Genomic DNA, 13532 nt, shown 5'->3' with positions numbered 1-13532 from the left:
GGGTGGTTTTCTGCGCAGGTGTGTTGTTCTGTGCTTCGAAGCGTGCAAAGAAGCCATTGAGGTTGTTAAGCAGGGAGGTGTGACTGTCACAGGTCTGTGGCGGTAGTTTGTAGTCCGTTATGGTCCTAATGCCCTGCCACAGGCTCCGTGAGTCCCTGCTGTCTTTGAAATGTCCTGTGATTTTCCTGGTGTACAGTCGTTTAGCTTTCCTGATGCCACGGCACAGGTCAGCCCTGGCTGCTCCCAGCCCAGCTGGGTCACCAGCTCTGAAGGCGGTGTCGCGAGCCTTGAGCAGTGTGCGGACCTCCCCTGTCAGCCATGGCTTCTGGTTGGCTCGGATGGTGATGGCTCTGGTGGTAGTTACATCATCAATGCACTTGGTGATGTAACCTGTGACTGTCTCTGTGTATTCTTGAATGTTAATGTGATGGTTGTAGGTGGCTGCCTGCTTGAACATGTCCCAGTCTGTAGTACCAAAGCAGTCCTGAAGTGCAGCAGTACTGTCCTCTGGCCACACCCGTACCTGTTTTGAAACCGGTTTGGTAACCTTTACCCTTGCTCTGTAGGCCGGTTCCAGCAAGACAGTGAGGTGGTCGGAGAGGCCAATGTGGGGGAGGGGGGACGCCTTGTACGCTCCCTTGATCGATGTGTAGACTAGGTCTAATTTGTTGTTTTCCCTGGTTGGAAAATCAACATGCTGGTATATTTTAGGCAGAACAGTTTTTAGGTTAGCATGGTTGAAGTCTCCAGCAACGATGAGAATGCCGTCTGGGTGTGCTGTCTGTTGCTCACTGATGGCTCTGTAAAGTTCACTGAGTGCCTCCTCTCTGTCCTTGTTGTTGGGGCTCGGAGGTATATAAACAGCCACCAGTAGAATGGCTGAAAACTCCCTCGGCAGGTAAAAAGGACGGCACTTTAAAACCATAAACTCCACCAGCGGGGAACAGTGTTGGTTAACAACAATAGCGTCTCGACACCAAGCATCACTGATGTAAACACACACACCGCCGCCGCGGGACTTTCCCACGCTAACTGTGTCTCTGTCTGCTCGGTAGCATGTTAGCTTGTCCAGTTGAATAGCGGAGTCCGGGATGTTGTGGTGGAGCCATGTTTCCGTGAACACGTAAACACAGCAGTCCCTCACCTCACGCTTGGTTCTGAGTAGCCGTATATTGTCCATCTTGTTGTCCAGTGAACGGACATTTGCCATGAGTAATGTTGGAATTGCCGGCTTGTGTGGGCTAGCCGCTAGCCTAGCCCGGATACCTCCACGCTTTCCCCGCTTTTGCTTCCTCTCGCACCGCTTGCGCGGTCTCCTTACCGGGTGGGGGTTGACACAATGGGGGGAGCAGAGAAGTCCCAGGCTGCTAAGATCCACGGAGAGTTTGGCTTCCAAGTTGAAGAAAGTTGTACTTTTTCCAAGAAGAAACTCACGGCTGTATTGTTGTGTTTTGCGATATAAGTCCGTCGGGCATGACGAACACAGCGGCAGACTAGACAAACTAGACGAAAAAGACGAAAAAGACGAAAACACTGTTTTTCCGGGACCGCGCGGGGCCGCTGCGACTGCTCGCGCCGCCAACATTGGAGCTACCATGTGTATATTGCACATTTTCATATCCCTGTGATGATGGAAATACGATTTATTGGCCATCAGTAATGTGTAGTATAAAGAATGGATTTTCTTATAGTAATTCAACTGCCCTCTGTGTGTTATTATAATCTTACTGGTAACATTTACAATCATCGTGTATAAGAAGTGCAAATAATCCATTAAAATCCATCAGCAATAAACAATCCTTTACACATTTGGATCCACAATGCAATGGATGGTGGTATCCACAGTGTCCAGAGACACTCTGGTATTCTTCATTTGAAGTGAAATATTCCACACACATCCTAAGAAATATTTTAACATTTTTGGTTGCTTACAAAACGTGGTTCCCCGACTAAAAATAACCATCTTCCATGCCATATAGAACTGGTGTTTGAAATATTTAGATGAGTAAACCAAATCTCTTCCATTAATATCGGCATTGTTGTGTTGTGCCACTCTGTGATGAAATATAAGAATATATAGATAACAAAGGGAAGATAATAAAAGAGGAAATGGTGGCCCTGCAGGGGGAGGAAGACAGGCTGAAAGATTGCAGTAAAAGGTCAAGCCAGATGTAGAGAAATAGAACAGAAAAGCAACACAAAAGGGTGGAGAGTTCCTGAGGGGGGGGGGAGAGAGAGAGAGAGAGAGAGAGAGAGAGAGACAGATGTATGGGAGAGATGCTTCCAATGAGAGGGCATTTGAGACTGATGTAGAGGGTTTTGACAACATACAGAAGGAGAGGGGGGAGGGGAGGGGGAATAAGGGGTGCTGCAACTGGTAGGAGGGTGACTGAGGAATAGCGAGAGCCGAGAGGTCAATACACACAAGATGGTACAAGACAACAGGCAGACAGATATGGGCCAAGTTGACGGCTGAGGAAGGGAGAAAGGAATGGCGTGAGGGGGGGGGGGGTGGGGGAGAGAAAGCGGGAGAGATATGGGAAGACAGAGAGGGTCAGCGGAAGAAAGGAGCAGATAAAAAGGGTAAATGGCCATTCAGACAGATGTGCTGAGCGAGGCTGGACACTGAGCCATCATGTGACCAGCACAACGATGACGGAAATCCGCCATCAACATGCCTGTCGGTGAATTATACGTAAAACTGCTTTAACCGACTTCTGACCACCAGGGGGCAGAAAAAAGCAAACAAAGCAAAGAAACCTTGGAACACATCACTTATCAAATGTCTTATGGCTAACATGTTAGGAAACAGTGGCCTACTTACACATCCAGCAGGCACAGAGCAACATCCCAGTGGAGGTGTGTTTGTTATCACTGGAATGTAAGTCTAATACTGTCAGCGTGACCTAAGTCTCAGCCCAAGAAGATCTTCCATTGGCACGGTTCGTCCTCCAACCATGGCAACCAAACATTCCACAGACACGTTTCTTCAAAGTAAACATGCACAGGAAGCAACGTGGGTTTCAGCGTCCTGCTTACGGACACTTCCCCACGTGGACTCGAAGAGCTTGAGGAACCACCTTGCCATTAATGGCCGACCGGATCCACAAAAACTGAGCTACAGACTCCTCATCACCCGTCGTCAGACACCTCATCACCCGTAACATACAAAGTGAGCTTAATGTTGGTCGTCGGCGTTGCAAACTAGGATTCAGGACCACAACAATAGATTGCATCAATGACATACGAGTGGAAATACGACAGTTTTCTGTGCCACATGTGGAGATGCACAATAAAAACAAAATGTCTCTAAATATGTGGTTCTCCTAAAATGATACACTCCATGCAGCATTCAGAGAAGAACACTGTGGGTCACAGGGTGTTGAGCTGGGATTCTAACAGAACACAGAGCACATTCTCCCTCCTTAGGCGCTCTGAAATGATAACAGGTCCGATAACCTTTGTTTTACTTTGCCTGTAGCGTCATCCATTTAAGCCAGGGACCGCAGGAAGAGCTGTTTAATGATAGAGGGAGTTATGAAAGCAAAGTGAGCCGTTGGCAACTGTCTCCCAAGCAGGCGTCTCATGGTCAGTTAACGGGTACTGCAGGGGGTCCGCGAAATTTTTGGTTGATGAGACATAAAAAATAAAATTAAAAAAATGAATCTGTCCATTATTTTAATAGTATTGTATTGTAAAGTGGTAAATGCGTCTTCTATCTGCAGTGTGATTGATGCGTTTAAATGACATGAAATCTATGACCAACGCTTTAGGTAACAGCTGCCCTTGAGAGCCAACCCGCCTCTGCGTGAGGAGAGAGCTCCTCCTGAGGGCTATTGTCGTGATGCTGACACACACACTGCGTGACATCACCACTAACACGCACATATGCACAGCGGACCTGCCAAGGCGCCCTCGCCCTGACCTGATTACACAACAGACGCACATGTGTGCAGGCAGACAGTCTGCAAACATATTTAGATATGAAACTAGTTCACATTAACAATTCCACAATCAAACACACAGATGTTTTTATTTTTTTACAGATGTTGAGCAGACACCAATACTTACAATGTGCTGGTCAAATCCCTCGTGCACTGACTTGTGACTGTGTTGAGCAGAACTAACATGTAGATATATGAGATTGTTATGGATTATTATTTTACAGAGCTGTTTTGACAATATGTAGTGAAACCAGTCTTCAGTACTACATGCGCGCGCACACACACACACACACACACTCACAGTTAAAGTGGTGCTTGTGATATACACTTCTAATTGACAGGGTTTGTCTGTTTCTGGCAACGACAGCAGATTGTTACAGCAGTGCTTGAGGGCATGCAGCTGCTGGAGTGACAAGCACACTCCTACAAAACCCTTGACCTGTACACAGATATTATACCTGAGAGACACACAGAGGGGGATGACGGAGACAGAGAGAAATGATGAAAAAAAGGAACGGAAATTTAGTTAGAGGAAGGGTGAAAAGAGAGAGAGAGAGAGAAAGGAAGGAAAGTGGCCTCTCAACTAAAGAGCCAGTAAAGCCGACGTTATGCTTAATATTGTAAGTGGTCTCAACTAAATCAGACAAATTAAATAAATAGATTACATATCTGGGCAAAAACAGACCTACATAGTAAGGGACGTTAGAAAGACCTGTGAAGAGCAGAGGAAGGATGCCAACAGTGGAATATAAGTATGATTAATCCAGATTAAGAATTAAAAATAGCAACGGGGCGGACTGACAATCTGAGAGATTAAGTGGTAAAGTTCCAATAAAGGCAACGAGACGATGCTGCTGTATTTCTCATTTTCCAGCAACACCTCGATTCAGTTAATTATGTTGGTAAATTGAAAAGACAATTATATTTGAGTTGCTTATTTTTGTACGATACGATCTATAACTCAAGAATGAAACATTGGGATTCCCGGGGGAAATATAGAATAACTTCCGTGAAGGTAGACGCAATAGAATCAGATGTGCTTATAGCTTTTATCAGACAGAGACAAACTACAGGCAGTGCTCATAGATGTACAGACACTAACAGACAGGGCTGCAGCGTAGTGGAGGATGAAACGGATATGGAGCACAGATATCAGCAGGTAGAACCTCGGTAGAACCTCAGCCCTTCAGGAAGAACCCTTTTGGAACCATTATTTCTAAGGGTGACCCGTCTGTCGTGCTTGTACCCACCCGCACATCTACAGAGTTAAAAACACAGAAGCTCACGCACACTTTGGGAATACATTTTGTCACTTTCATTCACTCTATTTGTCCTATCTCATTATTTCCTCGCTGTCTTTCCTCCACCGCAGTTTCAGAACCCGTACGCATACTCGCCTCCGTTCCGCTTCGGTACGGTGCCAAACGGATCCACAGAGAGGAACATCAGGAAGAACTACCCCTCTATGCACCAGTACATGGTAAAATATCATCAAACTGGAGTCATGGACGCACTTGTCACCCTCAAAATGGGGTAAGGGAACACTGTGTGCATGACTGCGAATAAGCGCATTCCTTCACTGATCCGTGATCAAATACTATTTCACCCATTTACCTGTCAACCTCAAAAAAAGCGTGTGTGTGTGTGTGTGTGTCATCTACAGATAGATCAATGTGTAAGTGCATGTCTGTGTGTGTGTGTGTGTGTGTGTGTGTGTGTGCGCGTGACAGCTCCTCTGAGACCGGGGATGAATGGGCTTCCTCATTGGGAGCGGCAGGAGCTATTTTTAGAACCGGTCCCTGCAGTGGGACTGGTGCTGTTGTGTTGTGGAAGTATATTGATGGCAAAACTATTTGAGAGAGCACAAAACTAATTTGAGCGCTACTTAGTCTGCAAGTCGAGCTTTGAGAAAGCAGAGGGTCACATTTGTAAGAGCGGGAGACGATTTGTGTATTATCTTAAATTTTAACAGAGAAAATAGCCGGCCAATTTAAGGATAGCCAGAATCTACGGCGCAGATCAACAAGCCCTCAATAATTGGAATTGTAAGCTTTTAAAAGAATTTCGTGCAGACTTAAAAACAATAAAAAACATGAACCTGAATCCTCAATGTGGGCGTGTCCTGTTGCAGTTTACTTGTCAGAAATGGTTGGCAAGTGACCTCTTGTGATGTAAAGTGGTCAGAAGCGGCCAAAACAGAAAATTGAGACCGTGCATGATCGCACTCTGAAATCTGATTCAACTCTTACAAATCTGTGCCTGTGCTCTCTCAAAGGTGGACTTGCAGACTGAGTAGCGCTGATCATTTGTTTTGTGCTCCTTTTGATTTTTGACGTCGTTATACTTCCATAATATATCCGCGTAAGAAAGGATGGGGGGGGGGGGCTTATCACCAAGGACAGATTGACACAGTGGAACCATTTGGGGCTGGATGGACAGAGAAGTGGAGGTAAAGGAAAGGGAGGAGCAGAGGCAGAGGGGTGACTCTCATCTCACCATCACTTGGGAATAAGAGGCGGGGCAGGAGGCCACGGACAAACTGGCTGATTGAAGGAAATGAAGGAAGTGTGGAGGGCAGGAGGAAAGGGCTAAGAGACTAGAGAAGAAGAAAGTGGGAATGGAATGAAAAGGGGGGGGGGCTGCAGAACAGGAAAGAAGAGGAAATTGAGGGTAAGAGTAGAGAAGGGAAGGGGAAGGGAGACCGAGGAAGGAGACAGGAAAGGAGGGGTGGTGGGGGGAGGGACATTAAGTAATGGAGAGATGGCAAGGAAAAATGATGGAAAGAACCCGGTAAAGGACAAGAGGTTGATGAGGACAAGAAGTTATTCCTGATTGGTTAATGGCTATGGGGTGGGATCCAATCAGAGTTCTCAGCTGGAAGGACAAATATGAGGATGTGATTCATGATTTTCATGCAATGTCTTTCAGCTCATTCTCTCTCATCCATAAGTCATAAGTGCATAAGTGTGTGCAGCCTCCGATGCCCTCATTGATAATTCTATTCTGTGGTATTAGCAGATGAGCAGCAGCGTTCAGCTGTTAGAGGCTCGATGGCTGGATTAGCTCTGATCACACAATGCTGACAGGCTTTACACGCAAAATCTGTTCCAGCCACAAGAACCACAACTATGCACCACGGAGTGGAATTGATTACATTCCGGGACCTAAATCACTCCCAGTACCAGCAAAAGTGTTGAATATTTTATGGGTAAATTAGTATAAATCCATTCATGTGTGTTCCAAAGATATTGCATAATGCCAACAGGACTGTAGCGCCCAATCTGACACGAGAGCTGCAAGAGAAACACAGCATCCTCATTCATTTGTATGAGACCGCCGTGTCGGCACAGCGAGGATCTCAATATACAAAGAGTACCGGCAGAGAAGTTCCGGGTTGTCTGAGAGGGGACAAAAAAGCAACACGGTTCAAATGTTTTCTTTGGGGGTCCACGCGCTGCAGAGTTCTCCCGTAAAATAAGATTCCGAGTCACACTTAATGGTGATTTAGCCGTTTTTAAAGATTACATTCAAAGGTGTGGAGATGGAAAGTGGCATGGAATTCCGTGCTGCTACATTTTATTCACCCAAATAAAGGTCTCCAAGCCATGAGAGCCACAGTATGTCTGGCTCGCATCTACAATCACACACACACACACACACACACACACAAATCCATTCTCAGCCACGTGTGCACAATCGCACTCATGTCGTCGAAGTGTCCACACACACACACACACACACTCGCTACGACACACAGGAATGGTTGCCTCCATGTTTGGACGCACAGCCTGCGTGTGGATGGAGCCGGTGCTGGGTTAAGCTAATTACACAGCTGAACTGTCGGCTGTGAGCCTCCGTTAGAGGGCTGGATCTGACATTCAGTAAATGCCAGCCAGTCACTGCGCTATTAGCAGGGCTCTGTGTGTGTGTGTGTGTGTGTGAGTGTGTGTGTGTGTGTGTGTGTGTGTGTGTGAGAGTGCGAGAGAGCAGCGGTTAGTGATGGCATCAGTTACATTGAAAATGTCAGTCTGAGTCTGGGCTCTTTCCGTTTGTACGTTCCACTTCGCAACCTGCTTATTCGTGTGTGTGTGTGTGTGTGTGTGTGTGTGTGTGTGTGTGTGTGTGTGTGTGTGTGTGTGTGTGTGTGTGTTGTTGCATGTGGACAAGGGCAGAAAGAGAGAGAGTGTCAGTATTCGTGTCGGTGAAAGGTTTGTTCAGGTCGTCCATTTGCTTCCCGGGTCCCATCACCAGTGAAGCGTGCCGTATTGAACGTGTGTCCTCTGAGTGTTCGGTTGCGCTTGGATTGGCGTCCTATTGGAGCTGATTCAACACGTTAGAGTTCATCCGCAAACAACACGTTCTGAAAAATAAGCCCTCGTCTGCTTTCTGCTTTCTGTGCACTTCTCACTCGCTCTCTTAACAAAAAAAAAAGAAATGGAAGCCCTCGTGCATCTTCATCCCTTCCCTCCCTCTGTCTTTCTTCTGTCTCTGTCCTCTGTTATTTCTTTCTCATCCTTTGCAGGAAACTGGACGCCTTCATCTACGATGCTGCGGTTTTGAACTATGCGGCCGGCAGAGATGAGGGATGTAAGCTGGTGACCATTGGCAGCGGGTAACCAAAGCTTCAATTCTTTAAAGAGACACTTTCACTGTGGATTGTCGTCACGTCATGGTCCGATCCCGCCGTTCTTTGGTCCAAACCATTGTGTGAAGGGTTTGTTTGTGGTTGTAATGCTCAGATAAATACAAGCTACATGGATGATGGAATTGCTTATTTATTGAGTATTGTGCTATCACATATAAAAAGTGAAACGTAAAAGTGCAATAGATTATATACACATATATACAGTATATCATGGTATTAATAAGAAAAACATTATTTAATGGACAGGTATATTTTTTGAGTCTGTCTTAAAACAACACTCACATGCCCATGTGGACATTTTAGTATGATTGGTTGTTCTTCCTCTCCACACTGCGAAGAGATCCATTTTTAAAGGAATGGAACACTGTAATTGTTTTAAGAAGAGACCTCTTCAAGGTCAGTGTGGAGCGGCGGGATGATCAAAGCGGCCGACGGTGTTTCAATGTACATCATATGTGGCAGTATTGTGATAAGATAGACCTGAAAAAATGAAAGCCGACCCTTTTGATGGTAGACACCAGGATTGCTTGTCTTTGGATCCGAAAGAAAAACACATTTGCTGCAGTGCTTCTGATTCTGTGACCGTCATTTTTCCACTTCACAACATCTATATGCATCATTATACATTCAAGATATTTCTAAATCACAGCATCTGGAGGGTTGAAGGTGAGAGTTGTTTTTCGAAAGGTTAAAATCGGTGTCTTTTGTGTGCGTGTGTATTTGTGTACGTTCTGGATGTGCTTGCGTTCAGGTACATCTTTGCCACCACTGGTTACGGCATTGCGCTGCAGAAAGGCTCGTACTGGAAACGACAGGTGGATCTGGCCATCCTGGCCATCATCGGAGATGGTGAGAAACACACTCGCATGGCGTTCTCGTACACACATTCAAAGTGCACGGCACTATCCATCAAGGCAAAAGGTTACATTGTTCCTTGCCAGCATTGTAATTCCTGCACACAGACACACACACACACACACACACACACACACACATCTCTACTGCCTTGTCTGCTGACAGCACAAAGGGAAAGCAGTGAAGTATAAATCGTGCTTTGATGTTATTCTGGACACAAAAGGCTGCTCTAAACAGAGGGCAGAGTGTGTAAGTTATTCTAATGTATTCCTCTCTGCAGCACCAGATTTGTGTGTGTGTGTGTGTGTGTGTGTGTGTGTGTGCTTAAGCATTACTCTGAATCACCCCATTCCTTGATTACAGTCGCTTCAGAAGTTCTTATATAAACAATGTCCAACTGCGAAACAGGGAGAAAGTGAGACAGCTTGAGCTTTCAGTGACGGATTCATTTACATTTTACATCGAAAGCATTTTGCTGATGCGGGAGCTCACAGCCACTCACATTAACTGCACTGAAGTTGATTAACATTGGTGTCACAATAATCCTCTCCAACCACATCGTATCAGGGCCGCAGAGCACACAGGCCGCACTCCATCATATACCACGGCTGGAAAATGTGGTAAAAACATCTGGTTCAGTGGGTTTTTGTTTCCGCCTCGTTTGTTCCGCCCTGTTATTAATCCCATCCAATCTCTTTTACACTCGTAGCTTTTCAGCAGAGCCAGTCGAGGCTGTGTTATCTTTGCAACACGCTGATAACGTTTGCGCTGTTGTAAAACTAATTAGATAAAGTGAAAAAAGGAAAAGAAAGGTGAGAAGAGAGAGATGGCAAAGGGGGGAAAGAGATCAAATAATCGCAAATAAAGTGTGCGACAGAGGAAGATAAAGAGGACGTAGAAGGATGGAGAAAGCGATGAAAGAGACAGAAAAAACAAAGACAGTGCACATGTGTGATGGCCGGAGAGAGGACGAGAGGAAGACGAGGAGAGAGCTTGGGAATGAGAGGAGGGCAGATCCTTGATAGATGACAATGACTCTGTGTCCTGGCAGATGGTACTTGATCAGAGAGACACGATGTGGGTGGAGAGCGTTTGGCTTTTCATGGACAGAAAGAAGATGTGTTCAGGGAAGAGCGGAGAAAGGTGAAGAGCAAACAGACGGACAGAAACACGACAGCCTGTCTGGAAACACACGGTCTGGCACAGCTCTGGCTGAGCCAACTGCAGCCACACGTTTTCTTTTAGGGTTTACATTTTCTTTTATTACTTTTTTCAAAATGTACTAAAAATGGGAATACTGTACTTATACAATTTTTTTTTTAAATCCTAGTTTCATACAGCACAATCCAGCAAGATTATAATCTTTCAGACCGAAATATCATTCAGTCACGGTCTGGAACTGTTGCTCGAGTTATTTCAAAGTGCAGATAAGCATTCTCAAGAAACCTTCATCAAGCGAATGCCTTGAACAGTAATGGATTCTGTGTTTGTGGTTCATAATAATGTAATGCACCCTCACATCTTCAATGACATGTTTTTCATCCCCCAGCAGTAGATGCTTCAAGCTGAAACATTCCGTAAAGCCCTGAAATTGTGGACGACACTTGCAGAGACTTGTGTTCCTGCGTTCCAGACGAATGGTCACCAGACTATTGCTTGAGCCGCCTGACTGCAGAAAAAGGAACAAAATCTGAATTTCAGCAATATGTCCCTCCCGCCACAGCTCCCCAGAGCGTTTCCCTTGAACGCACTTGATTAAAAGAAGACACAAAGCTTTTCTTGTTTACATCTAAATATCTCATTTATTTTCACATTCTCTTGCTGCCAATTCCAAGCATATCATAATGTCGTGCTAAAGAAATGTGTGCCGTGGCAGCATTTATTGGTTTATTTGCGAATCTAACCGGAGATAAATTCTCCTCAATTGTCCAAAAGGTTTAATGATGTCTGAGTGAGTCTGCGCCCTTAAGACACGGAGCTGAACACTTCAATGACATTTGTCTTTCCCCGCTAGCAGCCTTAGTTATCCTGCCATGAATGACACAGATTGGATTAGCCACGCACCAAATGTCAAGGAAGCCGGGGGAGGGGGGGGGGGGGGGGAACTCAGAGTGAGGGATGAGAAAAGATAAGGTCTTTGTTGCTGTCTACCTTTCTTTCAATTACACTGAAACGCATCTCTTTGCTCCATCAGGGCTGGTGATGCCCATAGAAATCTATTTTGAACACCAGCCCCGGAAAAATAAACACAAAGAAATGTAGGAAATATATCAGTATTCAACCCGTATAGGTTGACACGGATCATTTTAAACTAGTCAGCCAAAAGCAGACATTATTTGCCACAATCACGTATCTGTAGATATTATTATTACACTATTCTGAATGCAACATTAAACATCTCAACAGAAATTATCCCATCTGCTTTTTAAATACTACGAATGATAGCTCTCTTTGCTGATGATATCACCATTGATCATCAATTTATCTCAGTATAGTAGAGTAAAGGAGTTGAGTCTCCCTCTCGCTCTGTTCTTTTGCTTTTCAGGTGAAATGGAGGAACTAGAAGCCCAGTGGCTGACAGGAATCTGCCACAATGAGAAGAACGAGGTGATGTCCAGTCAGCTAGATGTGGACAACATGGCCGGTGTCTTCTACATGCTGGCCACGGCCATGGGGCTGTCCCTCATCACCTTTGTCTCTGAGCATCTCTTCTACTGGAGGCTTAGATACTGCTTCACTGGAGTCTGCACCGGCACGCCGGGTCTTCTCTTCTCCATCAGTCGAGTAAGGACCAGTTTGGGTTAACAGTTGCCGTGTTCGAGGCTATAAGGTCCAAGGAAGCACTGCAGTGGTGGTTAATGCTGCTTTATTGGGGTCAGAGGGGCCTATCTTGGGACCATAGAAGAAGAGTACTGCTAAACTAAGAAACTGAGTGAAACGAGAGGGCGGAGGAGGCTGGACAAAGGAGGATGGGGACGGAGACGGGAGGGCGGATTGTGAGGCAGCCCTGAATATTGACAAAAATGGATCCTAATTGCAACATGTTTTTGGGTGAAACGCCGGCAACCCACGCTGATTCAATCTATTCTCTCTGGTTCTGTTCTGAAAGGTCAGCGTTCTCTCTTGTTGTAGGTGAGAGCAGAAGACGTGGACGTGCATCCCTAAGCGCACTGCAGTGTCTCTGCACTATTTCGGAGGCAGAGGGTGACTCAGTTTTCAAAGTTAACAGAAGGGGGGTAGAAGACTTTTAGAGAAGATAAAGTGAGGCTCTTGAAAATGACGTTATTTCAAAGCCATTCTCAGGAGTGAATTAGGACAAAAGACATTCCTAATGGCCTGTCTTGTGTTGATAAGCTTCACAAAATGTGTGCTGAGCCAGAAAGCACTTCACTTTGTTAACGTGATGAATGCTTTTTTAGGATGTATTTGTGAGCTGGGAAACGGGGTCAGTGAGGAGAGAAGCTGCTCTTTTAACTGTAAGATGAGCTCTATGACAATACTGTATGATGGCAGCTCTTGTTTGGCTGTCTGAATACAAATATTGGCTTTATTAGCCTCCCACAGTGATAATGATGGTAATTTATTCTGTTTACGGTTCTTTCCTCTCACAAACAATGTTGCCCCTGTAGTGCCTCTAAGGCGGTCTTGGGGCACAGAGTCATGAGAGATGCTGTAGCGTTTTTATATGTTCAGGTCATTTGTTGGTGCAGGTTATTTTGTTCAGATTAATTCGAGTGTACTCTTAGACGCTGGGACTCTTTTGCGAACAGTTGTACTGCTCAATCATTGGAGCAGCAGATAGATTGCGTGTGTGTTTCCTGTGGACTGCATTCAGCCTGGTTGGATTTGTTATGAGCAACATTGTGTGTGTTTTGTTATTTCGGTGTATTTATGATTAATTCAGAATTCTTTCTACTTAAGAATGATTTATGTCGTTTTTTACTGGGCCTTCCTCTTGTATCAATCATGTTTGTGTAGATGATTCATATCGTAAACAAAACTAATTCCCATATTCACTGAGTGACACAGTTTGATTCAGAGAAAATGAAAGAAAGCCGAATTTAATGCGGTTTTGAGTTTGTGTTCAT

General features: G+C 45.2%; 1 protein-coding gene across 1 annotated transcript in view; it reads left to right on the top strand.

Moving 5' to 3' along the window:
- grin2aa (glutamate receptor, ionotropic, N-methyl D-aspartate 2A, a) overlaps positions 1–12609 on the top strand; it is a gene marked incomplete at its 3' end in the record, with an annotated part of 99367 nt that extends 86758 nt beyond the window's left edge. The window contains exons 10-14 of the mRNA XM_079281580.1: positions 5317–5477; positions 8467–8556; positions 9341–9438; positions 11990–12228; positions 12577–12609. Coding sequence (XP_079137706.1) covers positions 5317–5477; positions 8467–8556; positions 9341–9438; positions 11990–12228; positions 12577–12609 — 621 coding nt within the window. The remainder of the gene's footprint in view (positions 1–5316; positions 5478–8466; positions 8557–9340; positions 9439–11989; positions 12229–12576) is intronic.
- Between the last annotated feature and the right edge of the window lie 923 nt (positions 12610–13532).

The sequence above is a fragment of the Melanostigma gelatinosum genome (assembly GCF_949748355.1).
Source record: "Melanostigma gelatinosum genome assembly, chromosome: 13".
In the NCBI taxonomy this organism is placed as follows: domain Eukaryota; kingdom Metazoa; phylum Chordata; class Actinopteri; order Perciformes; family Zoarcidae; genus Melanostigma; species Melanostigma gelatinosum.
Note: the sequence above shows the minus strand (reverse complement) of the source record. Positions and strands in the feature narration are given on the sequence as shown.